We start from the raw sequence: 26,792 nt of genomic DNA on the forward strand, positions 1-26,792 counted from the left end.
TGGGGGCATCCTCTTATAATCCATCTTTATTTGTAAAAATCCACATATAAAATCTTCGATTTCCTTTTACAAAAACAAAAAGGCACATAAAACTACTCAAACTCTGATCCCCATGGACTGATGGTCGAACACTTCCCCCACCCCAACCTCCCCCTTGCTTTCTCCTCCAGTCCACGTTTCTTCATGTTTCCTTTAATTTCAGCTCACTCCTGCCCAGGCACAGTTCTGCGCTTGCAAAGATGAAATACGCACACAGGGGAGATGGTGGAGAGGTGACATGGACTGTGCGTGGAATGTTTTACAGGCGCTTTTTAGTAGTAGGTTTCTTTTTCCACCCAACCTAAAGGAAGAGGAGGGAGAAAGCAGAGTTAGTCTTAAGGTACACCAAGTATGAGGTTCATGAAAGCTCCTTTATAGGCTCTGAAAACTTGCACTGTAGCACCTGAGCTAGTAAGTGACCCATCACAATGGAAAAAATCTTGCCAAATTGTTGATGTGCTGCAGCTTTCAGGCCCTGTTCCAGCTTTCTAGAGCTACCCAAAAATTAATCAGTCTTTTCCATCTACTTGACTACATTGGTACTTTCATATACTGCAGGAGAAGGAACAGAGGAAGTCCTTAATTTGAACTAACTGCACTATTAATGTTGAAGAAGGGAAAACAGTAAGATACACCCCTGCATAGTGCTCTGGAGGTCCCCGAGCACTGTCAAAGCTTCTAGAGCTCAGCAGCATGAAGAGGTGGGGAAGGAAACACACAGATTAGCAGCATATTCTTACCACCAGGGTTGCGTCTGATAATGAGCTTTCTGACTTCATCATATAGGAATATGAGAAGGGAGTATGGGAAAGCGCAGAACCACCAGGTCGGCCTGTTTGGGAGAGGAGACAGTGAGAACACAGGCAGCAGAGATGCTCTTTGCCTAGCAGGGCTCTGACTTCATAGCACAGAAGAGTGCAGGAAGGCTGGTGTGTCCCAGCTTGCCAGTGCACCAGCTCCCACAAGGCTGTGGTTCAGCCGAGAATCCTCCAAGCCAAGAATTACCACCAAGTTTTCTGCTGAAATAGATTAATCCACCTTTGGGTATTAATTCCAACACAAGGTGTGTCACAGCACCTTTGTTCATCTCTGTACCAGCACCTCCCCACCTATCAATCAGGCAATATTTCCTCTAAGCACACATAACCTTTGTGCCCACAGCCTTGCTTACTTGAACTGCATTGGTTTCCCTTATGATTTACACGTGCTAACATCTAGCTGCTGCAGGCATTGGGCAGAGGCCAGCTTTCTTGTTAGGAAATGCTCACACTTCAGCACCAAATTCCAGACAACACTTCTGAATGGAATGCAAGATGGACCAGGAATTTTTTTTTGCCATGAAGATTTTGTGGCACTTAAGCCAGAGGGCTGTTCAAAATTTGAGACTAAACCCTGCTGAAAAATGTTGCAATACTGTTAAGCAACGCTTAAGATGTTGGCACCCTCCAAACTGTTAGGAAAGTTACTATGCACCAACTGGTCATCTGCATCTACGTAGCATCTTTCAAAAGACTTTACTACTTGTGCTATTTCTGTGGGAAGTAGAAAAAGGCATATGATGTCATCACCAGTTCTTTAGTAAAGAGGAGTCACCCGGCCTATCTTTTAGAGCGATTCAACTGGCTTTCTTTAGAGGTGCAGTCCCCTACCCATAAAAATGCCCCATGCAAGTAAGTACAAGAGCAGCTGCACTGCAGCACACTAGTACAACTGAAGTTGTGTTCCTAATTTTTAGTGGGGCACTGAAGTGCAGGCTCCCCATAAACATTCCCTAGGTAAAGAAAAGCAAACCCCTGGTGTGCCACACCGCAGCAAAGGATCTCTCACACCCTCTAGCTAGCCTGAGCTCTTCTGGGTTAAGACTAGGTTTCATGCACTACAAGCTCACAACTACTTTGATCCATCTCCCCACCCAAGCACTACTGTTCTATGCTGCACAAAAAGCATGATGAGACTTACTTCAGGGGATACATCCTTAACGCAACATCCATCCCAGGGCAGTAGGAGAGGAAGGCAGCCAGAGCAGTCTCCTCAAAGAGACCAAATATTAAGATCTTGTTCCTAGTAGAAATAGGAAAGCAGTCAGGGACAAAAGTACTTTCAGAGGTGACATCCTAAAAACACCTAGTTGCCACGATAGTGAATGGAAACAAACTCTGTGGTCTAGCCAAGAAGTCCATCAGGTGGGGACTATCAGCTCATCCACACTGATGGCACAGCTGTTAGGAGGGTCTTTTATGCCTCTACACTGACACATTCCCGTTCACAACTAAGTCAACCAGAAATTGCTTTCATCACAAATTCAGGAGGAGGCTGGGGTTCATGCCACCAGATCTTTTGATACATCAGCTGCTCTGCTGCTGCACAAGGCTGTGTGCTGGGGTATGTCACTGTCCTTTGAGGTGGGCTAGCTCCCACAGACAATGCCAGCAAAAGCCAGCATTTCACTTTGTCTCAGCCTGACAACCCCATAGCAGGTACTACAAGAAAGAGAGCACCCAGCCTGCCTATCCGCTATACCAAGGTACCAGACTGTTCAAGACTTATGCCAAGATGACCAGACACTGTTGGGTCAAAGAACTAGAATGCCATGTGCTGGAGAATACATGGAATCCAATTCCAAATCCTTCATGAAGGAGCCTGACTTACTTCATCCCCTGCTGGAAGACAGAGTTTCTTCGGGTCTTACAAATGATCAAGTCTGCCCACTGCACAACCACAATGCTGACAAAGAAGGCTGTGTGGCAAGTGAACTCCACTATTTTCCTCTGCTCGTAGGTCTAGGAAGCAGACAAAGCAGAGAGCATTCATTCAGAGATGCTGCCTTTGCTCTCTGGTGCTCACATCAAGCTCAGTAGGCATTAGTATTCTGGCTGGCAGCCTTTAAGCTGTGCCTCAAAAACTTACCCATTGCTGCCCATAGCTGTCTTCCACATCGTTAATCCATCGGTCATCCCACTGAACTCTGAGCCCTAGCAAGCCAGAAGGCCAGAACCCATTCTCTGCCATGATTACAAAATAAGTGAAGAAACCTCCAAGGGCCTGGATCATACCTAAGCAGATAAAAAAAGGATGATAAAACTGATGAAGCTACCGTGCAGTGCAATTATAACAGAAAGCAGTTTGCAGGAGATCCCAGCCATCTAAAAGATTACTCCTTGTGGGGCTCAGTCTCCTGAGCAGCAGCTATAGAAATAGTTCACACTAACAAACTCAGCTGCAACCTTTTTGCTGAGCAGCTTCTGCTCCCAGCTTTGTACAGTTACTTCTGTTCTGCCCTGTGCTGCGATGGCATGGTACTCAAGGACACAAGATAAAACTCCCTTTGTATTCTCATTAAGTCTTGCCCACCCCCAACCCTTGCAAAATACAGTCAAGAAGGTTCCCAAGGTCTGCTGCAATTAAGTATGAGCTCCCATCCTGTGAACTGGGCATGTCTCTGTAGCTGCCTTTAATCAAGCCTCCCAGTACTGTGTGTTTAGGGATATGCTGGAGAGAATCCTTTACTTCTAATTAAACTAACAATGGGATCTATGTTCTTGCTGAACAAGTCTGAACCAGAGGAGACCTGGTTGTCAGCCAGTTCCTTTACAGCGCCATGCAATTAAACAAAATTACTGTGAAAGCGATTCAATGGATCAAGCTGCACAAGCCACTGCTATGTGCCATGGGGGCAGAATCACGGCAAGTTCTTAACAGCCTGAGGTTCTGGTTTATACATCTCCAAACCTCAACTCTACCAAAATAAGCAGGACAGTCGCTGATTTGGGATGGTGTATAACCCCTGCTACCGCCGAGTTCAAATCAGTGCCAGAGAAAACAGACCAGCTTACCAATCTGCCCATAGGCCATGCTGATCAGCCGTTCATTCACCAGCTTGTCTGTTTTGGGATTTCTGGGCTGCCTCTTCATGATATCACTCTCTGCTTGCTCATATGCCAGGGAGATAGCAGGGACCTTTGGAGGTAGTAGGACTGCTGTTAAAACCATTTCAATTTTCCACTGTATATAGCCTTCCCTGCCCCATGTTTTCAGCCTGAGAAAGAGCACTGCCCAGAAACCCTAGCTGTAGTATTCAGGAAGGACCTTACCCCACCTCCCCATCCTGAATTTGTCCTTACGTGGAACTAAAGGATCCTCAGACTTGGAGAGCCACGAGATAGGGAGTGTGGGTTAAGGGAGTATCAAATGGTCACTTATTTTAAATCAGAACACTAGAGAAAACTGTATTTAAGCATGTTCCTTCCACCTGTCCTTTCTTGAGGGTACTTATGAACACCCATATTTCTTCAGACAAAAAAAAGACATTCACCATGTCAGTGCCCAAGTCAATGCAGAGGATGGTGACTGTTCCCAGTGGAAGGGGTATGTTTGCAATGATGAAGATCAGGAACGGCGTGATTTCAGGAATGTTACTGGTCAAGGTGTAAGCAATGGACTTCTTCAGGTTATCAAAGATCAGACGCCCTGGAGCAAGGAAGAGAGAACAACAGAACTCACACTTAGCAGCAGAAGGCAGCCAAGTAGCTCCAGGCAGTAACACTGAAAGGGAAAATGCTAGTGCAGCAAATTGAAGAGTTCTCTTACATGTAAGAGTGAAATTGTGTGCTCCATGCATGGCATCACCTATACAGAGTAATATTTTTGTCACAGCATTCAGGGTTCACTGCATACAGCAGTAGGATACTAAGCCCTGGTTTCTGAAGATCATCAGGAACCACTGGAGGTACTCTCTGTTCTGCTCCTGTTTGAGAGCTATTGCTCCATCAGGGAGCAAAACATGTCAGACTCAGCTGGCAAAGATGACTGTAGGGTCAGTGTTAGGCAAAAGGACAAAGCAGCTTTTGTTAGTCAGCTGCTTCCTATTGCTACCCAACCCAAAGGGGTCACGCACGTCCCATTGGAAAGGGAGAAGACTTTGAAGGGAGGAGGAAAGTGCTGTCCTCCTTGAAAACACTTGTCACAGAGACAAGGTCAAACAAAAAGGGAGCCCTCCAGAGACCTCTACTTCAGAGGGAATCAGTAAGTAACATTGCTGAAGCATGCCACTTCGCCACCACTGCACACAAGTTACAAACTCACCTTCTTCAACCCCAGTGACGATGGAGGCAAAGTTATCATCTAGCAAAATCATGTCAGCTGCCTGCTTGGAGACATCTGAGCCAGCAATACCCATAGCAACACCAATGTCAGCCTTCTTCAGGGCAGGGGAATCATTCACACCATCACCTGTGACTGCTACAATGGCACCCTAGTCACAAAGAGAAGGATAGAAAGACTGAAATCATCATTTAAGATGTTTTGGGCAGAGAAGCTTTCTCCTATCTTTGAAGAGATGAAGCATAAAAAACTAGTTCACTTCGCTGTAAAGGGATCTCAGTCTCTCCCTGTACTCCCCTTACCCCTTTGCCCGTTCTGATCAGGCTTATCAGAAAACCATGCTGCCCTCTCCAAAGGAGATGTTGGACAATATATTATATAAACACATTGAATCCTGCTCTCCCAAGCACCTCCAGAGCATTTAGGAATTAGGTGTGTTAAACACCCTAGGATCAGAAGAAAGCCTCAGTACAAGCTGAAACTGTTTTCCTGCAAGACCTTTATATTTATGTATTGCAGAGTGGTCTGACAGCAGCAGCTGTAGGCTGCTGACAGACTTCAGATCTAGTCTGGCCCTTTACCTGAGGGCACCGAGAAGACTAAGCTGTGCCACTTCAGAAGGCAGCACTGGTTGGTAGTTTGTAGATATTTGTCTGGGGATTTCTCCAATATGAAATCCTTGGACTCCCTCTCTTTACCTGTCGCTGACAGCCTTCCACAATTATAAGCTTCTGCTGAGGAGATGTCCTGGCAAAGACAATTTCTGTATGATGCATCAGGATGTCATCCAGTTGCTCACTAGTCATGTCCTTCAAATCTGAGCCATGAACAACACAAGCTTTGGCATCTCTGCAATCAAGAGACAATACAATGTTTTACTTCACAAGTTAAACTAAGTTTCTCATTAGTTGTATTTGCCCCATAAAAATATAACTCTTTAGCGCTCTAGGGAAAGACCAACTCCTGCTGTGACTAAATACTAATCCAGGCAGCCTCTGCACAGAAGTTTGATGCTCCATGTTTAAAAGGTAGATGGGGAACACAAAGAAAGAGAGAGGACAACAGTGCCAAGCAACAGACAAAAAGCCCCATGAGCAGACTAATTCGTTCTATGGCTTTTTAAAATGCATCAAGGTAAAGACTAGTTGTTTCCACAGCTCTTGGCCTCTCTGCAAGAAAGGAACCCCTGGCTCAGGCAGTTAGCTTCCAACATCACGAGATGCTGTGGTCTTCTGCAGGCAATCCTTTCTGCAACAGACTGATGATCTACACGTGGCTCTTCACAGAAAAAGCTCACGCTATGCCAGTTCAGACTATTTTACACTCTTCAGCAACAAAAGCATGCAACGTTATATTTAGACTGGTTTGGTACCCTGCACGCTACAGCAAAATACCACCTCTCTAACCCAGCATACCATCCCTTATAGGTCTAGGAGACTATCCACACAGCTCATGACATCAGCCAGTTTAGCCAGGGAAATTCCTTCCCTGTCTTTATGGCCAGCTGCTGACCTGCTCCATCACACAGCCCAGTGATCCCTGGCCTGCATTGTTAGCTTGTGAAGTTACCCTCAAAAAAGAGGGGCAGAATTCAGCCACAATACTTGTCTTCCCCAAGCAATTTCATTCCACAGGGTGTCTCTATTCACAGTTCATAAGCTACATGGCTACCCTCCAGCCCAAACACAGGCTGGGTCAAGCTAAGCAATGCAAACAGCCTGCTTATGCCAAAGCACATTTTCTGAGGATGCCTCAGTTCTGTGCTAGGCTATGAGGGCAAACATTAAGTCCTAAGAGAAAGGAATTCCATTTCACATTCATTCTGCTTGCAGCCATTGACTACTGTCAATTCTACTCAGCCCAAGTCCTGCTCCATTCACCCACCTGCAGTCAGACCCAGAAGAGAGTTTAAGAGCAAGAGGGGCAGAACTGGGCTTTAAGTGATCAAGTTTACAGGTGGCGTTTCAGGTCTTTTCTCTAAACAGTACGGAACAGTTAAACAGAGTTCACTTTCGGTAGCTCATTCAGTCTGGATTGTGACTAACAAACTAGATGTCTTTTTTTACCAGAGTTTTCCCATGAATCTCTCAGTTATCTTACTAAATAAGCTTGACCAAGTATATGTCTGGGGGCAAAACTAGACCTAGCCTATCTTTAAAGATCTGGAATTACAGGAGTACATGGTTTCAGGCTCTGCAGCAGCATTGCTCAAAGCAGTCCCCAAACAGCCACCTCCCTCCCCCATGCCACTTCAGATACTTTTTCTGCCTGCTACTTTGGCCAGTACATGCTGCTTGTGCAGTGACATGAACCAGGCAGGTCAAATGCTCAGCTCGGGGGTGGGGGGGGGGGAAATCAAGACTCCACCCAGCCAACTGTGTTTCTTTCCCCCAGTGTGGGGACAGGCCATCAGGACAGGCAGCTACAGGGCAGATGAAGGACAGAGAAACTGCCCAAGTTCTCTGTAAGGGCTAACCACTTCCCATGCACATTCAAGAGTCTTGTGCATTCTTCACATAACTCATGATACACATTGAAGAGCCACAACACACTGAGCTAAGCAGATGCCAAGCTTTTCATGTCTAGGGAGAGATGCCGAGGGATTATCCCAGGCAAGAAGAGAGGCAAATGCTTAATTCTTTGAACAGCCTTCCCCACCAGTCAGTACCTAGGGTTGACCTGACTGACAGGAATGTTGAGCCGAGCAGCAATATCTTCTACTGTTTCATTGCCCTCAGAGATGATGCCGACACCTTTGGCAATGGCTTTGGCTGTGATCGGATGGTCTCCAGTAACCATGATAACCTGAAATGCAAAACAGACTGCCATGAAAGCCTTGCCTGTACTGCAGAGCAACACTGCCCAAAAGGCTGGGTCCCTGAAGACTGAAAAGGCCACGTGGCTTTTGTTCTACTAGTGAGCCCTGGCACAGAGCAAGCCCGAGATACAGGCAGTAACCTGTTACCAGCATGCAAGGGATTAAGGTGGATGAGAGACAAAGGAAATTGTTAATCCTGAATCAACAGGTCCAGTTCCGTTTCCAGCCCATGCTTTGCTCTCTTATCTCAGTACTGTGGGACATGCAGAACACACCCAAGCCAGATCACATGCTTTGGGACACTGTGCCATCAGCACCTGCCAGTGCCCTAGCAGTATGGGGTATAACTCATTTATCAGTGCATTAACATACAATATTTTATATTTAACTCAGAAATGAAGCCTGAAGTAGTACTAGTTAAATCCTGTTCAACACTTCACTCACATTACAGCAACACAGAGAGTAAGGGAAGCCCTTTATATCCACAGGTATAAAGCAAGGCTATTTTCAACCCAGGAATAAAATACCTTGATCCCAGCACTTCTGCATTTGCCAACAGCATCTGGCACAGCAGCACGAGGAGGGTCAATCATAGACATCAGTCCTACAAAGCAGAGTTTGTCTACAGGAAAGTTCACGTCGTCTGTATCAAACTGGAAGCCTTCAGGGAACTGATCATCAGGCAGAGCCAAGTGACAGAATCCTGTAACACATCAAACCCATGTTTACTCTGCTCCTACACATCAAGAGACAGAGAGAGTGCAAATGCTTATTGCTTCTGTAACAGCTATGCAAGAATAATAGGGCATCATCAGAGGTTTGACCAGGGCTATTGAGGCAGGAGTCACACTCAGATTCTGATAACTAATAGCTGTTGCTAGGTGCCTTGACACAGCTTGGTTCACATGCAGTGGAGCAAATCTAATACCACGTGGCCCCATGGAGACTGAAGGCCCCAAATGCTTTGCTTCATTTTGATCTAGGCGACCCAGCTGCTGGGCAAGACAAAACCCTGCAGGCTGCCTCTTAGATTAAAGGCAGGACTGTTCCTATATGAATTGCTGAAGGGACCTTGAATCAACACTGTGGTTGCACTGCAAGAACAGAGTACAGCCTGCCACTTAATCTGTGGGGACTCTGCATAGGAGCATGAGGGACAAATCTTTTCCAATTTATTCAGGCTGTTTTTTCTTACCTAACACTCTCTCTCCAAGGCCTCCCAACTCAAGGTAGGCATTCTGAAAAGCATCTTTCATTTCCTCATCCAGTGGTTGCTCTTTGCCATGAATGAGAATGGTGCTGCAGCGATCCAAGATCCTCTCTGGAGCTCCCTTCATCACCAGCAAGTAACGGGATTCTGATGGATTTGCATTTTTGTGGATAGACAGCTAGGGTGGAAGAAATGAAACTGGTTTATAGATACTTGTGACCTTCACAGTACGTAATCACCATCACTCAGTGTTTTGTGCCTACAGTAGCTCAGGATAGTTTGTGATATTCTGCTCTAGTTTTAATTCACCTGCACTTTAAAGATGTTCACAAACTAAGGAATTACTATGTATTCTTTAACATTAACACATAACCACAGGTGTTGCAATGACCCTTTTTTGTATCCATGTTCCACCTGTTAAGGTAATTCCTCAGCAGTTCATTCCTATTCCCAGGTTTGAGTTCTTCCATTCTCTGTGCACTTCTGCTGCACAGGTGGGAAGCATGTTTGGTCTTTCCTCAGCAGCTGACACCTTAGCATCAAGGCAGCTCCAGAAGCTCTTACACAGTGTAACTAAGTATGGTCCATTAACTTAAATTTATAGCCTTGAGCAGTCCACAAGCAAGTAATGGCTAGACAAGATTTCGGTGCCAAAACAAGTTTTGAGGCACACTGCGTGCAAATTTATGCAAATACTTCACACAGCGACTCTCCCTCAATAGGACTTATGCTTACCTGGTACTTGTTGGTAGAGTTAAATGGTATTTCCACCACTTTGGGATACCTTTCTCTCATCTCCTTGACAGACCCACAGCACAATTCAATGCATTTCAGAAGTGCAGACTCAGATGCATCTCCCGCCACAGCTCTCTGAGGAAAGATACAACTATCAAAGCGTACATCCCAGTGGACTCACCACAAATCAGATATTTTTAAAAAAGTGTACACAGCTCAGTCCCAGATTCTACATAACATGATATGAGAGCAAAGACTAAATAATTCTATTATCTCATACTCACAAATACTGCATTTCAGAATGTTGGGCCTCTCAGCCTGAGAGAGCAGCAGTCTTCTGCTGCCAAAGTCAAGAAGCCCTTTTGAAGAGCAGAGAAATTCAGAAAACCAGGTGCAGTCAGGTAGACTGCTAGAGGGTAAACTTTGAGAAGAACTGCAGTAAGCTGCTTGCCATGAAGCAAGTGTGAGATGAAGACTGACATGCACGCAGAAACACTTGTGCGTGCTCTCCCACTGCAATATAACATCAGTTTATCAAGCCTCTGGCAGAGAAGACTTAATCTGTCCATGCCTCCTCCCCCATAAGGTTAGCACTGGTCAAGATTGTAGATGGGGGTTCTCAGCCCTGGAGATCTGTGTGTGCTCAGTGTCCTGCTTGAGTTTCCTTTGCTGCAATTTAAACCAAATATTTCTTGCCCTTCTGGTCTGTCTGTCCATGAGAAATTTATTTTTTTCTTTTTTTATACTGCTTTGTGGTATCTAAAGACTTTTCAAAGCTCCCCCCTCCCAAGTCTTCCTTAGATGGAAAGAACTCCAGCTTTTTATCTTAGGTCTAAAAAACATGACCTGAAGTTATAGTCAGATGAGTGCTAGGGAAAAAAAAATAGTTTGTTCCATCATTTCTATTACCACAGCATCAGAACACCCTTGGGAAGAAGTTTACTAAGCAACATGACTAGAATCTGACAGATTATAAGCACTGTACAGTTAATTTCAGCCCTGGCTGGGTCACAGTTCAGAAGCAGGAATCTGAATTGATGTTATGCCGGCATATGCACCAGTGCTGAACCAGCAAAAGCTTAAAAAGCCAAGGCTTACCAGTGAGAACAGGCTGGCTAGAGACAGCCTCCCACGCCCGTTGCTCCCCCAGCTCTGGCACCTACTTCTCCCAGCTCCCAGAACTGGGTGTTTTGTACACTTAAAAGCTACAATGCCAGAGATAACGATTCTTGGAACAGCCAGACGTTGGGAAATGCCTCGGAAAGCTTTCTGGTCTTTCCTAGCCCTGTCTGAAGTATCTGCCCTCACAAACAGACTAGATGCTAGTGGATGGCAGGGAGTCTGCTGTGGGAAATGTCTTCCCAGTCCTATCTCCTCTGCTCATAGCACATCTCCTGTAAGAGTGCTAGACTGCAGAAAAGATTAAGAGTGGCAGATATCTCTACTTTGCAGGTTCCTGTGACCCACAGGACATTATCTCACTACCATTATGGGAGGGTGGTGGTGGGGAACAGGACAAATGTTTCTGTTAGGAACTCACCTTAAGAATTGGTACATTTTCCTGGTTGGCCTGAAACACAGCACGGTTGCAGAGACCTGCAACTCTGGACAAAGCACTCCACGTAGCTGAGCTCTTGTCAAAGGAAGCACCTGAAAGCAGAGGAAGAATGTCAATAAGCCCCAAATCCCACAGGCTTAAGAGCAAGAAGCCTTTAGTTCAGAAATAGGAAACACTTAGAGTATGTTAGCACACTGCATCTCTTTCAATCCGCCTCCCTTCCCCATCAAGACAAGCAGCTGATTATTTTAAGACCTGAGGGTGAAATAGCAACAGCGCAAGAAAACACCTCTGCTTTCAAAATTCCAGTAACTGCAGAGGCCATGCTGACAAAGCCAGAGAATTCTGGACAGATAACATTCTTTGAGGGGCTTGAGTAAGGGATGCTGGGTTCCACCTCCAGGTTGTCTCACTTTATCCATCACCCAGGAATTAGATGAAATAGCTCCCAAAGGAACAATGCTTTAATAGATACTGCTTTCTCCCATGCTGGCTTTTAAATTGGCTTGAAGGGAGATGAATTGAACAGACAGTTAACTGATAAGCTAATGTACTTTCCATGAAGTGAAATCTTCTAGGTTTATTTCTACTGCAGCCAAGCCAACCGTTGCCAGGCCAAAACCAAGTGCTTCCAAATAACACTTTATTTATAGCTTGGTACTTTACACTAAAGACAAAAAAGCTGCTTTACTCTTCTTGAAGTGGTTCAGACAAGCACAATGTTTTGGAGTGGTTGGGGGCAGGGTGCAGCAGCAACACTGGAAAAAGTTTATGCTAGTAACATGTTGCAAGCACAGCATTTCCAAAAGGTAGATGACAGCTAGGAAACTCCTCAATTTGGTTGTACTGAACAGTTCTGGAGAGGTAAGTACCTCTCTCAGTTGCACAGCACACAGATTTCAGATTCTTATCAATATCTAAAAGAAACTTCCTGTTGAAGTCTTACAGTCATTTCATTCATTGCTACCACTCTGCAAACGCAACCAGAATGTTCTGGGAAAACCCCCACTGAAGGGCTGCCACCTAGTTCAACATGGGAAATTTCCGTCTATGTCCAGTCTCAAGTAATTTATTATTAGGGTCAATACCTCTGCTGTCCACACCTTCAGAAGACTTAAGATGGGCAATTCTATCAGATACATTTTGGCAAAAATAATCAGGTACTTTGAAGTACAGAACAGCAAATATTCTTATGTACAGGACAAACATAAGGGGCTGAACATTCAAGAGGTTCAAATTCCAATGGAGTAATTCTGAGCAAAATCAGCCTATATGGAGTTTAAGGATTAAACAGAACCGTAGTACAGTGCAAAGCTTTCTATGTGTTGCCTCAATTTTAATGCTCATTGTAGATCATATGTCAGAAGTCCTTGCACAGTGAACTTCACTTGGATTGGAGCACTAGACACAGGTTCTTAGAAGTACAGGTGTACAGGAAGACCCAGAAAAAAGCCATTTTTTAATGAAATGCCTCAAACACAAAGAGATGGTCTTACCACTCTGGTTCTCTGTAGTATCAGCCTCATGAATCTGATTGTCAAACCACATGTGTGCAACCGTCATGCGATTCTGTGTCAGAGTGCCTGTCTTGTCAGAACAGATGGTGGATGTGGAGCCCAGGGTTTCCACAGCTTCCAGGTTCTTCACCAAGCAGTTCTTACGAGCCATACGCTTGGCTGTTAGTGTCAGACATACCTGGAGACAAGGAAGATGACAACAAGTTACATGTGCTTGTGCACTAATACACTGCTACCCAACTCACATTTTCCTCGTAACAAAATCTCCAGAAAATAACTTGCAAGGCTTCAGTCTCCTGCTTCTCAGCACATCAGGAAGGAAATAACATGCCCCGGACTAATAGTTAAAGTTCCTTAATCATAGGACCACTCAAAATAGGTGGACGCAGGACACATATGAGAAGGCCCAAAATAGCTTTGATGATAGGGCTGCAACTTACTGGTGTAGGAAGTAAGCAGCACCAGTTACCCTTTCTCGCCACAGGCTCTTATTTGGTTCCCACTCCCAACTGTTCATTCCCTGACTCAGTTGCTGCTCTGCTTCTTAAGACTGCGTGGAAGCCTCTAGCCTTGTCCACCACCACCCTCTAGACAACTGAGCACACCTAGATACTCCCCACCATCTCTTCGGGAAACCAAACTTACAAGAACCTCTGCCAGGTCCCTGATCAAAAGCTGGGATTGGAGTGAAGCTTGCTGGATGCCCTGCGAGCCCTTCAGAGTTGGAGGGGTTGGTGTGCACGTGGGTGTAAAAACCCTGAACAGTTTGTGGCCCTTCTTGCCACAGAAAAAGGCAAGACCAGTCCAGAACTCCTAGTCTTGCTCACTTCAGTTCTGCACAGAGGCTTGGCGTTGTAGGTCTAGCTCAGGGGCCCATCTTCATTAGATAAACAGCTGCAGAACTTGACATTGATTCGGGCAACTAGCCTGAATACACCAACTTTATAAAGCCTAGCCTTACACATTCACCACAGAGTACCTTCCATTACTTTAGTGTTTACCTCTGAATACACACCAAGCATGAAGCACTCCACAAGAACCACATACACATTTAACTCATTCAATATTTTTTTCCAACTTCACTCACCGTGACTGTTGCAAGCAGCCCCTCAGGGACATTGGCAACAATGATCCCAATGAGGAAGATTACAGCCTCCAGCCACGTGTATTCAAGGATGAGTGAAAGGATGAAGAAGGAGACACCCAGGAACACAGCCACTCCAGTGATGAGATGGATAAAGTGCTCAATCTCCATTGCAATTGGAGTCTTCCCCCCTTCCAGTCCAGAAGCCAGACTGGCAATACGGCCCATCACAGTGCGATCCCCAGTGCTAATAACAATGCCACGGGCAGTGCCTAGAAGAGAGACAGGTTTTAGAAAACAAAAACCCTTCCCAAAACACACTGAGTTTGTTCAGCCCATCCTAGAGTTCAGCAAGCTTTGCCTAAGATAATGCAGGTAGGCATTCCAATGGCCAAAGTCTCCTACCATAGTTTCTTTTACTCTCTAGCAACATGAGAAATAAATGGAGACAAGTGCTGCACAGGATTCTCATGTGACTAATCAAGCTGTGTGCCCTCTCCCCTCTATCCCAGGGAATCACATGCTAATTGCAGGGAATTAGAGGAAGCCATCTTCAAGAAGTAGACAAGTATTCCCTTCCCTTTTTTAATGGGAGGCCCATTTTCTCTCCTCGAGGCTCTTAAAGATCAAGAATATCATAGAATCATTTTGGTTGGAAGAGTCTTTAAGGTCATCAGGTCCAACCATTAACCTAACACTGCCAAGTCCAACCACTAAACCATGTCCCTAAGCACCACATCTACACATCTTTTAAATACCTCCAGCGATGGTGACTCAATCACTTCCCTGGGCAGCCTGTTCCAACGATTGACAACCCTTTCAGTGAAGAAATTTTTCCTAATATCCAATCTAAACCTCCCCGGCACAACTTGAGGCCATTTCCTCTCATCCTAGCACTTGCTACTTGGGAGAAGATACTGACCCCCACCTGGCTACAACCTCCTTTCAGGTAGTTGTAGAGAGTGATGTGTCTCCCCTCAGCCTCCTTTTCTCCAGACTAAACAACCCCAGTTCTCTCAGCTGCTCCTCGTGCTCTAGACCCTTCACCAGCTTTGTTGCTCTTCTTGGGACACACTCCAGCACCTCAATGTCTTTCTGGTAGGGAGGGGCCCAAAACTGAACACAGGACTCGAGGTGCAGCCTCACCAGTGCCGAATACAGGGGGATGATCACTTCCCTAGTGCTGCTAGCCACACTATTTCTGATACAAATATCCTTCAGTTTTGTTGGGTTGGGCTTTTTTTGGGGGTGGGAGGAAGAGCAGGGGACAGTCTGCTGGTGAGATTCTGTCAGGAGAGGACACAATAGAAGTCAGGCAGAAGTTCAGTCACTGAACAGTTACACCTTGACACTCCGTGGGTGTAGAAAAGATGCTCTGGGCTTCAGCACAAAGAGTACCTACCACCATACTGAGAACTGCAGCAGCAAGTTCTGCCAGAGGTGTCTGAAATTCCTGCTTTCTGCAGCAGCTGTAGTATTTCTTATAGCTCTGCCTAACCATCTTGGGTCACATTATGTTATCTGCACTTTAACACTGCTGTTAGAAGGCAGTCATGCTCAAATGATCCTATGAAGATACACCAAATAGACATTCCTCTAGGAGGAGCAAGAAAGAAAAAACACACTAGTGCCGTGAGGTCTTCTTTGCCCATTGTACAGTATTGCAGCTGGAACGGGCGAAGCCTTTGCTCTTGCATGGTAGGAGTAGGCTACCAACTAATACACTAAATTCACAAAGTATCTGCATTACTACCTATGCAGTTCAATCCTTAGCATTGTTAGTATTTCAAGGAAGCAGGAGAGCCACATACCTTCCACACAGTTGGTGGAAAAGAAAGCAATGTTCCTGGTTTCCAGTGGGTTCTCATTGGAGAAGTCTGGAGACCTGGTCTGAGGCTCTGATTCACCAGTAAGTGAGGAGTTATCCACCTACATGAAAGAGAGTACTTTGTCATACACAAGCAGGTAGATGCCTTCAGAAATGAAAGCAGATAAAACGCTAGGCACTGCCCCTCTACCCTTCTCTTCCACTCCACCACCCATTCACAGTATAGTCTGGTTTCAAAGAATGTCTCCTAATTCATCATCCTTAATAAAGAAGTTTTCAGACAGCCTGTCACTGCTGTACCTTGCAACCATGTGCAGATATGATCCGAAGGTCAGCTGGAATTCTGTCTCCTCCTTTCACCTCCACTAGATCTCCAACTACAACACCTTCAGCATTTATGCTGATCTTCTCACCGTTTCTGACTACAAGAGCTTGCTGAAAAACAGTAAAGAAACAATGTGTGTCAAAAGCAACTCTTAAGAAGGGGTTTAAGAGATCCAAGTATCTTAAAATAGTTGTGCTATGGTTCCACAAGGTTTCTACTTGTACCAAGATGTTTATCTCCGATACATACGTTATTTAAGAAAAGTAGCTATGTTTATTTTCTAATATTAAATTTTCTTGTTGCCAAGGTGACAGTAAGATGGTTAGGTATGATACAGACCCTGTCTGTGAAGGAATCTGAGTTTTACTGCTTATCACACCAGTTACTGAACTCCCTAGACTATAAACAAAGTATCCTATGAATGTTAATAAGCTGGCAGAACTCATGGGGTGCCAGGAACTGCCCTGGACTATCAGCATAGTTACTTGGAGCATAAAGAGAAAGGAGTCTCATAGACCCCTCAATGTTAACCCACACTAACAGCTTGACACAAGAGACGTCTTGTCTGCTAAAGGCCAATACATACCATTCACAGCCAGGCCTTTTGCAATTGAAGTCCATGTTTATAACAGTGAATAACCTTGAGCAAGCTACAGGTTGGCAGATCAAGGAAATGAGGTATTCCATACCTGAGGCACCATGTTCTTGAAAGACTCCATGATCTTGGAACTTTTTGCTTCTTGGTAATAAGAGAAACAGCCAGTAATGATAACCACAGCTGCCAACACAACACCCAGGTACAGCTACAAGGAGCAGAGAAAGTGAGTCAGAGGATGATCTGCCTGAAAGGTTTCCAGTTTGTCCAGGTAAATTGCTTGGTATTTAAGTGTGCCATTACAAAGCATGGGGGTGCTTGCAGTCTCTGTACATTTTGTACACAAAGGCCATTCACAAGCTAGTGTTGTTAACACAACATGAAGGAAGTTGACTGTTCATTTCATTATGTGGAAACACTCCAAGTTGTGTTAAGCTCACCCACTGAATTTCCCGTGCTTATGGGAAAAAGCTTCTGGACTAAATGCTTAGAGGAAGTTAATCTACTTTGAGCCAAAGAGGCTGCTCACCCTGCCTTTGAGGTAAACCAGACATTTTTACTTACATTATCATTGTTGGGCTCCTCCTCCATCACACTTTGTATGCCGTAAGCCATAAAACATAGAATAGCACCAATCCACAGCAGGAGCGAGAATCCTCCAAAGAGCTGCCGACAGAACTTGACCCATTCAGGAGTGGTGGGTGGGGGTGTGAGGGAATTTGGGCCATCACGAGCCAGAATCTCAGCTGCACGTGCAGTAGTTAAACCCTAGAAGAGAGGTTCCTTTTATAGGCATTGTGGCAAGACTGACTAGGGAAGGTAGCTCTGAATTTGTCTATGTTCTGCTCAAAAAGGCAGGCAGTCCTGCCACAGCAGTAAGGAGATGCTAACAGGTAACGTAGATCTCCGCTGCTGCCAGGGCTCTGCAACACAAGTGCAGGATGTGAAAGCTGAATGCCAAAAGAGGAGCTACGGGATGTTGGATGCTACTTGAGGAGCTGCAGGCCATGGGGCTACAAACACTAAAGAAAGGCATGACAAGAAGGCTGCAGCAGCAGACTTTGAGCTCCGAGGAACAGCCTATGCTATCAAATTATGGAATGAGTGAAAGCTGGGGGCCATAAAGGTGATGACATTTTGGATTGGCCTTCCAGGAAGTTCATCTTTCAGAAGCCAAGGTCTTTGACAGAAATAAGCAAATCTCTGTGCTGTTATAGAGTAAGAACAGACTTGTTGCTATATACAATCATGCAAAAAATGCGTTAAGCAAAGCAAACAAGAGCAAAGGTGCAAAATCACTGCAGTGCTTCTGCACTGGACTTTGAGGTTAGCTAGGACATTTGCACACCTCTTACTATAAAAGGGTAAAATTTTAACTGCTACTAGCCATCTTTAAGTCTCTGGCCACGTGCTAGCTCACTGGACTACATTTGCAATATAACAAACATTTGCCTTTATTGCAAGCTCCTCAGGAAAAAAAAAATCCAAGAATCAACTTGACCTTGGAACAACTCAGGGGCAGATAACAGTGACTTTGTTAGAAATAAAGTCACTAAAGTTTTGCAGCCAGGCTGTACAGTGGAAGGACAAAGAGAAGTATTTGTAAGCTCAACAATTCTCCCAAAGCCTGGGAAGTTTAACTGGAGGATGGGAGATTAAACAAAAAAAGAAAAAACCCAGACCACCCAGATCTCCCTTTGTGAAGTGCTCTGAGCCGAGATTGTTCCTTTTTAGATCATGGCAAAGAGTGAAGGAAAACAAAGTCTACCTACCCGACTCAAGTCCGTTCCATATTTACGATGAAGTTCATCAAGGCTCAGCTTGTGGTCATCCTGAAAGACAAGAAATTGTTTGGGGGGGCAGGGGGAGAGATCACGGTCCCTGCAGGCCGATCAGCAAGAGCTCAGCAATTGCACTCCCCACCCCAGGTTTCCTATCTGTAACAGCTCAGTGAGATAGCAAGACTCTAGCTCATATTCTCCGTAAAGAGAATCTCAATCTCATTCCACAACTCAAAGCAGTCTCATCTTTATTGTTCTTGTGACTACTTGGGTACGACATGACAACTTTTCAAACAAAGTGCAGTCTTTATGCTCGCAGCATTCTGTGAAGCCTCAGTGGTTTTTTGGGTTTTTTTTTTTGGAGGGTGTGAGCTAGGAGGGGAAAGGAAAGGAATGGGAAAGGAAGGTAGGAATATACAGAAGTTTAACCCATAATTTTACACATTTTTAAGTAATTCTGCAAGCTTAAGCAGTGCTTCTTCCCCCAAAGAGAGGAGGGAGCAGATGCTCTAAGTTAGCATTGCTACTGAACACAAAAATCTCAAGCAAGCTTCAGTATGCCCTCTCCCTAACAGAGGGGGCCAAAACCTGAGAGCCCAGACTCAAAACTACAGAACAGAAACAAAATCTTTATCAACATCAAGGACAGCAGATCTAAGCTGGATGATGTGCATACATGTATGTATAGCATCATCCAGCATTCACAGATGGGGGTGGGAGACACTCCCCACAGCCTCAAACATGATTAGAAGCAATAATACTACTGAGGTCAGTCTGAGCAGAGGCCAGCAGTAAATGGAGCTGTACAGGCTCGACTCCTCAGCTGGAATGAAAACAGCAGTCTCACTCACATGACAGCACAATAAAGCCTGCAATGCTGCTATCCAGACAGCACTTGCCTGGGTGAGGAAATGCAGCTACACTGTGCTATGGATAACACAGGCAAGCAGAGACTTGGGTTCTGTGTCAAGTGCCTTTTGAGAAGTGATGTTTTTAGGGCTGCTGTATGATCATCTCGATGCTGAAACACTTGCAGCATGTCTGGCTTGGAGACAGAGGGGGACCAGAAGGGAGATCAGCACCTTCAGTCACACCATGCTGTCAGGACACCAGGTCTTTTCTCTTTCAGTCATATGAAGCACAGGACTTTGGGGGCAGTGAATATTCTTAAAGCTGCTCTTGCCATGCTCTACACTCTTACCATTGAGACTTCCTTTTTAAGTTCATCCATGTCCCTCTCCCTCTCCTTCTTCCCCTTTTTCTTCTTTGCGCCATGCTCTGATGTAGCAGTGGGCTCATACTTGTCTCTTCCAGCCTGCAAGAGAAGATGCAGTACCGTTAGCAACACCTTATGGTCAACTTCTACAGCAGTAGACATGCACACGAGACTGCCAGGCAGACAAAGTGATTATGGTTTATTAAAGTTATGCCACTTCAATAAATAAAAAAAATGAACTAGCAAGCAGACAGGTCTGCTCAACAGCATCCCCGATACACAGATTACAGCCATTGTGCAAGTCTAGCTAAGAGGAAAGCAAGGTACATGCTATTCAGTCTGGATGTGTGAGCCCCAGATCAAGCTGAAAAAGTGATGAAGAGCAGAAGAAATCAATTCCTGAGTGCATACATATATTCTCTTCAAAGCATTAACTCCTCCTTCCCCTCTCAGTCTTCCACACCCTCTGGCAAGCAGCAGCCTATGAACTGATATAAGTAAGATAAGTAAGAGGTGGTATCTCTGACTGGACGAATCTGGAGGATAAGCTCCAACACTTTCATTCTCAGTTTGGCACTCTAGCTAGCTGGTTACGCAACAGAAATCTGCCTTGAATTTATGGTAGTTTTACCAGCGAGAAAGGTATACAAAGCAGCAGTACAGTTTCGCAGATTCAATCTGTGCTCAGTCCTGCTTACATTTCACAGTGCAGATGATGCACTTAAAGCCTCTTTATTCAGATGGATTTTCATTCACTTTCATTATGGTTAATTCTATGTGAAATCATGCAGAGATTTAGATCTTGTCATGATGGGGTAAACAAGCATCTAAGGACAAACAAATCATGATGTAGCACATATAAACATTACTTAAAAGACAAGAAAAAAAGTACACAAGAGTTACAGGCAGAAATAATCTCAAACTGCAAGAACTCTGGACACTCAGTAAGGTACCAAAACCAGGCACCAGTAGAGCCTCACAGTGCAGTTCCTTCATTAAGGACTCCATACATTTCCAGACTCTCACAAGCCTCCAATAGCAGCTTATCCCTCCCTTCCCTTCTGCATGGGACCTATTAAATCCCTGCCAAGTTTTATGCAATGAGATTTTCACCCAATAAGATCCTCGAGAAGTATTTTGAGATTAAACAGCAGTTAGTGGCACCAGAGTCAAACCGTTAACAAGATGAAGAAAACATTTCAAAGGCATTGCCTTGCTTGATCTTTGCATGAGCACCTCAAATCACAAACTGGAATCCTGAGAGCTATCTAGACACGGAAACTATTGTTAGGATCCAAGAACTGTCCTGTTGAGCAGCAAGCATGTGAAATCTTTATTATTTTCTCCAAGAGAAGTAAAAACCAAAACCAAAAGTGAAACTACACCAAAAAAAAGAAAAAGATCACTTTTAGAAAAGAACACAGTCATATCTAGACAAGGATTTTTATTATTCTGAGAAAGCTCTGTGCACACCACTCTGCAGCCACAGTGACACATTTCACATACACCGAAGCCCTCTCTTGCCCTGTACAGTAAAGGCAGGCTTTGCATCCCCCATATCCTTGCATGCAGCTACAGAGCTGTGCAATGGAAACAGTTTTTAGTAAGTGGAGCAGAGCCGAGCTGTTTGCCTCCTCTTGTCCAGGAAAAGGACACAGAACCACAGACTGTCAGCATTCCTGGCATTCTCTTCCCTGCACCTAAACTCCCATTTCACTTCTTAAAAAAGAAGAAAGCCACAGAACTTAAACCAGCACAGTCCTCGCATTCCAGCATCACAAGAATTTGCCACAGGGCAACTCACAAAAAGTCACCATGAAGCATCTCTCTGCTAGAGCTCTAGCAGACAAGTTCCAACATGGTCCTGCACAAAACACATGCTTTTTGATTACTGCTTGAGATGAGAAATGATTTCTAATGAAGGCGAAGGAGCTGGTGCCTTGACTAGCAGTCCATCACCTTCAGGTTCACCCCTTCCCCCTAGAAAAGCTCAGCAAGCTCCTGCAGCTGATCTGAAGCCTCCTGGCTCTTTGAAACTTCCATGAGAAGTACAGTTACTCAGCTTATCAGGGGCAGCAATGAACAGACCAAGAATATAAGCGTGTTTAGCTCTTTCAGCTGCAGAGAAAAACCTATAAGTGGGCAAACATGAAAAGGCTCACTGCCCTTGTTCAAGCATGATTTGCTTAAAAAAAACCTGAACAAAAACCCCAGGCGATAAGCAGTCAGAACAAAAAGCGGATAGAGTTACTTGTTTCTTTAAGCATCTAAGTATTTGGGTCTTAATGGAGTCCATCTTACTGAGGAGCTCAGAGTTCCTCAGTTTAAAAAACCAACCAACCAAAAACCTCACGAAACAAAAAAGCACAATACCTTCCCTTCTGTTGCTTTAGTACTGCATCCCACCCTTACAGAAAAGGTGCATCAGGAGTGCTGGTTGCATTGGATCTTTTCGTGCAGAGTCTGAAATTCCTGCTCCATCATTCAAATCTGAACTTGACACATAGATTAAAGTCAAATCCCTGCCCCTGTTCTGTGCCTTAGGGCCATTGCCTCTCTTCTGACAAGATGAGCCCAATCTGTTCAACAAAGGCTTGTGCTGGCTGGACTGCCAGAGGACAAGGGGTTCATCCCACCCCTCAGCTTGTAGGATTTCCCCACTCTCCCCTCCTTTTCCCGACGTACAATAAGAAGGCCGATGGCACTCCAGATCCGCATCTTACCAAGAATTAATCGCATGGCCTGAACAAAGGAAGGTCTGTCTCATCAGAAATGTCACCCATTACTTGACATAGCCTAGGAACTCTGACTCATCAAAACTGCCACAGAAAAAACAACACAGGGTGGTTTTTTTTTCCATGCAAGATTTTTTTTTCCATTGGCTTAAGCACAACATTTGTACACACCAGTGTAAGAAGTTTTATACAGCCCGCGGAAAATCCTATTGTCTTTCAGATACAGCTTATGCTTTTCCGCTCTGGACTAATTGAGCCATTCATGGCTGATGTTCTCAACACAAGTCATGATTGACCAGGAAACGGGAGGGGTACAAATCAGCAGACAGCTCAGAAGTACCCTATTCTAACATCACCTAATCCAACAAGAAATGTCAAGTAAGAGCCAAAATAAATTACGCAGTCTCTGGAGGCCTAGTCTGTTCTAGTACTTATGTCATTATAATCAACTGTGCAGAGAAAACAGAAAAGTTACTGTCCTGCTGCCTCATGAGACAGTCTTCAGTAAATATATTAACCAGACAAGGCATGATACGGGCTATGCCTATTGGACTGGAAACACAGCTCCATGACCCTTCGTAATCTTACAAGGGATGCTAATGCCTTCTCTGGATCCTTCTCACTCCTTCCCAAGAGCTGCGTTCAATCTCCCATCTGTAATCAAAAGTCTAATCAACTGCATCAGTTGAACAGACTCTCAGCATCTAGGACAGTACAAAGCAGTTTTTACTCAACGGCTAGTAATTGCTCCTTGTGAGCAGACTGCTGCTTCCCAAATTACGGAAGGACAAGCTCTTCTCCCATGACAAGGTATCTAAACCTTGCAAGAGTTTTCACCATCAGGGTAAAAACAGGACTACCCACACACCTTAAGTCTTCTCTGGATATTAGGACAAACATCGCTACTGCTTGTGGAGCTGCTCGAAGACTCAAGTGCAGAGCTGGCTTTCCAAATGCCACCACTGCACAGCTGAGCAGCCCTTCCTGGTTTTTTGGTGCTGTGCCAACTACGGAGTGTCATCTCCCACACTTTGCCTGGAATATTAGTGCATCTTTACCATCAATCCGGACATCTCCAGTAGTCATCAAACACATGAAGATGAGTGGACTGGACACAGTTCTCCCCTAGAAGGGCTGGTGACTTCAGCTACACCTTGAAAAGGCGTGGGTGAAGCATGACCTTCTGCAGTTTTCAGCAGGTCAGGATCCCACTGGGTTGTGGGATTGCAACCCGCAGGTACACACCAGAGACCAGGGCCAGAGACCCTTCATCCCATTACACCACTTTTGCAAAAACGTGTGTTGACTAGGCCCAGGGTTTTCTTTGGCAAAAGGAGTATCCTCTAGCCATAGTAATAAAAAGTGGGAATGAAAAAGATGGGGGAGGGAGGGAAAGAACAATATATTAAGATTTCTTAATTGCATCAGATAAGGATTGCTTTGATTTGCATAATTTTCCCTCAGCTGGTCCACTATGCAATAAGCCTTCCTAGTTTCTGACAGGAAAACAAACCTTAATTGGGGTTCAGGCATTAGCACTGATGTCCAGAAGCAACTCAAAGCACACTAACAACTGCGTGCTGTGCCTGTGCAGTGAGGGAGATGGAGTTAAACATGCTGCTGTCTGTAGACAGCTTCCAGGCAGCTCTGAACAGAAACGAAATCCCGTCTGCTCTCCTCCACTATACACACCCCCTTGGATAATCTGCTTTTTGGGCTGAACAACATACACGGGCAGCTCACGGCCCTCCCCTCGTCCCGTTACCATTTAAAGTAAAACAGACGCTCCGCTCGGCTTCTCCTCGCAGCCGCAGAGACAAGAAACTTGGTTCTCTCACACTTACACTCTTGTCTTCCATCCCATGCTCCCATGGGAAAGAGGCTTCCTTTTCAGGCACCCTAACTCAAGGCAGGCACATGCTTGTTCAGCGTTGTATCCACACACTGCCTTTTTCACAGCCTTGCTCTCTCACATCCCCATTTTTTCAGGGGGTCCCCAATTACCCGCATGCGTTCTCACCGCAAAATGAACAAATCCTGTGGCTTGCTACCAGAAAGCCTGAGGCAGCCGTACACTGCCAAATTATTCCTCGTGTCGGCACTTCAGTTTCAGGCCACTTGCTTTATTATCCATGCAACCTATGAAATCTGAAATGGAATAGAGAGCCAACAGCCTTCTATATTAGAAGGTGTTTGTACCTCCTGTTATTAGTCCAGCTAAAGTAGCCTAAGCCCCCAAAGCCCTTTGCACTGCACTCATGTATACACACACAACTCTAAGGTTTCTTTGATGATTTAAAGCACCCAGAAGACTGCAACACCATTAAATCCCCCCTCAATGTTTTTTCTCTTAGATGACCTCTTACTGCACACACTGCCTGTTGCCTACCAGACTGAAACATGCCATGCTAAGCTGCCAAGCATCAAGAGGACTTCACTGGGGGGGGCGACGACACACACCAACAAAAAAAGGGTCCCAAAAACCCACCCCACACTCTTGTCAACCCCCTTTTCCATGTAACTGTCCATTCAGCCATGCTCTTGCAGCTCCCCTACTATTCATGCAGTTATGTCCACATCGCCGCTGTTGTACCGCACCAATGAGGACAATGCAAAGTCAAGTCAATGTTTGAACAGCACTTGGGAAGCACAGAGCACCTGTAGGCAGGGACAGCTACTGCCTCTGTGTCTCAAGGCCCTGCGTGGTCACCCTCTTCTCGAGAAGCAGAGAAATTTGGGAATTTTCCAGGAATGAATCTAAACCAAAAGTAAATACAGGTCTACACACCTCCAACTACACTAAATACACAGGGAAGTATTTGAAGGGAAAAAACCAAAACATCCAAACAATAAAACCCAGAAACTGGTCATTACTTTTTCAACATAAAATAAAATTGGAGCAACCCAAGAGGCATTTGTGCTCCACACATGGGCGCTCGATTGCAACGTCCAACTTCAAAAAGTCTTCACTCCCGTTTTCAAGAGCCTTCACGTACACTTTTCTTTAGTTAAAGGATGCAATCTGAATTAAGGACTTCTCCTTGCGGGCTATAAGGTAGAAACAATGCTGGTAGAGGGTAGAAACTGTTGCACGACCCTTCTGCGAAGTTTTTATCACCCTAATTAACAGGATAGACACATCAAGTCGGGGGGCGATCACTTTCCTCCTGCCACCAACTCCCATCACCTCCTCAATACTACTAATAGGCAAATTAGCCCTAATAGGCCCTAATAATCCTGACAATTCCCGTTCCCTTCCCCCCCCCCCCCCCGGGCCCTCGTGTCTCAAGAAGTCTAAAGTACTCTTCGGAGACAGGGCAGCAGCCAGGCTCCGCAGCTCAGCTCCAAGAGGGCATCAGATAACACCGGCCCCGGGGGCTGCGGGCCCCACACGCCCGGGGGCGAGAGGCCCCTTTTCGGGGAGAATCGACGTCAAGGAGAAGGCGGCGGGGTTTGGGCCACCTCCTACCCCCCCCGGCCGGGCTCACCGGCACAGGGCGCCCCCTCCGCGGCCATGTCTGCGGCCCGGCCCGCGGGGAGAGGCCGCCGGCGCCTCGCTCCGCCGTGTGTGCCTCCCGCCCCCTCGGCACATTACTTCCTCTCCCGCCGGCGGCGGGCGGCTACCAGGGCACGTTGCTCGGGGGTTGGCGGCACCGGCCCCGCCTTCCAACGGCCGTTACCACCCGCGCCGGCCCCGCCGCCCTCACACACGACGTGGCCGACACCCGCTACTCCCCCCTCCCCCGGCCCGGCACAGACAAAGCGGAGCCCCGCCCGCCCCAGCCGGAGGGGAAGGGGGACCGGTTACGGTCCGGCTCCTTGAATTTCCCACTCCCGGTCGCACGCCCACACCCCGGCTATGCGCTCCGCCCCAGCCCGTCCGTCCGGGCCCCGCCACTCACCCCCTTGCCCATGGTGCCGGGCGGCTGCGTGCGGGTCAGGCGGCTGGGGGCGAGAAGCGGGGCTCAGCGGCGCCACGTGTCCCGGCCGGCGGCAGGTGCGGAACAATAGCAGCGCCCCGGCCGCCGCTCGGCTTCCTCCTCCTTCTCCTCCTTCCTCCGCGGCTCTCTCTCTCTCTCCTTCGCCTCGCCCCACTCTACCCCCGGCCGGATCGCTCCTCTCTGTCGCCGCAGCCACCCGCAGCTCGGAGAGTCGCCGGCTTCCCGCCGGATAAAGAGCCTTAACCGCCCCGCCCCGGCACGGCCCGTCGTCCCGCCCCTTCGAGGCGGCTGGCTGGCTGGCCGGCAGGCG

At 46.1% G+C, this 26,792-nt stretch overlaps 1 protein-coding gene across 2 annotated transcripts; it reads right to left on the reverse strand.

Annotated features, from left to right (window-relative positions):
* On the reverse strand, positions 1–26,722 carry ATP1A1 (ATPase Na+/K+ transporting subunit alpha 1). 2 transcript variants are annotated; one of them, XM_054837845.1, is made up of 23 exons: positions 26,444–26,722; positions 19,792–19,905; positions 18,582–18,641; positions 17,374–17,577; positions 16,904–17,017; positions 16,190–16,324; positions 15,873–15,990; positions 14,065–14,333; positions 12,957–13,155; positions 11,443–11,552; positions 9,903–10,037; positions 9,153–9,345; positions 8,485–8,660; positions 7,808–7,944; positions 5,838–5,988; positions 5,122–5,290; positions 4,352–4,506; positions 3,873–3,996; positions 2,947–3,092; positions 2,689–2,819; positions 1,999–2,100; positions 780–871; positions 1–340 (listed from the first exon to the last, which is right to left on the reverse strand). In XM_054837845.1, exons 1-23 carry the CDS (start codon positions 26,453–26,455, stop codon positions 312–314), a joined length of 3,075 nt encoding a protein of 1,024 aa, XP_054693820.1. In that variant the 5' UTR covers positions 26,456–26,722; the 3' UTR covers positions 1–311. The 2 variants fall into 2 exon arrangements, with proteins under 2 accessions (XP_054693820.1, XP_054693918.1); XM_054837943.1 differs by lacking the exon at positions 26,444–26,722 and adding an exon at positions 21,024–21,069.
* Positions 26,723–26,792: the final 70 nt, after the last annotated feature.

Source organism: Grus americana, chromosome 1 (assembly GCF_028858705.1).
Source record: "Grus americana isolate bGruAme1 chromosome 1, bGruAme1.mat, whole genome shotgun sequence".
Taxonomy (NCBI): Eukaryota; Metazoa; Chordata; class Aves; order Gruiformes; family Gruidae; genus Grus; species Grus americana.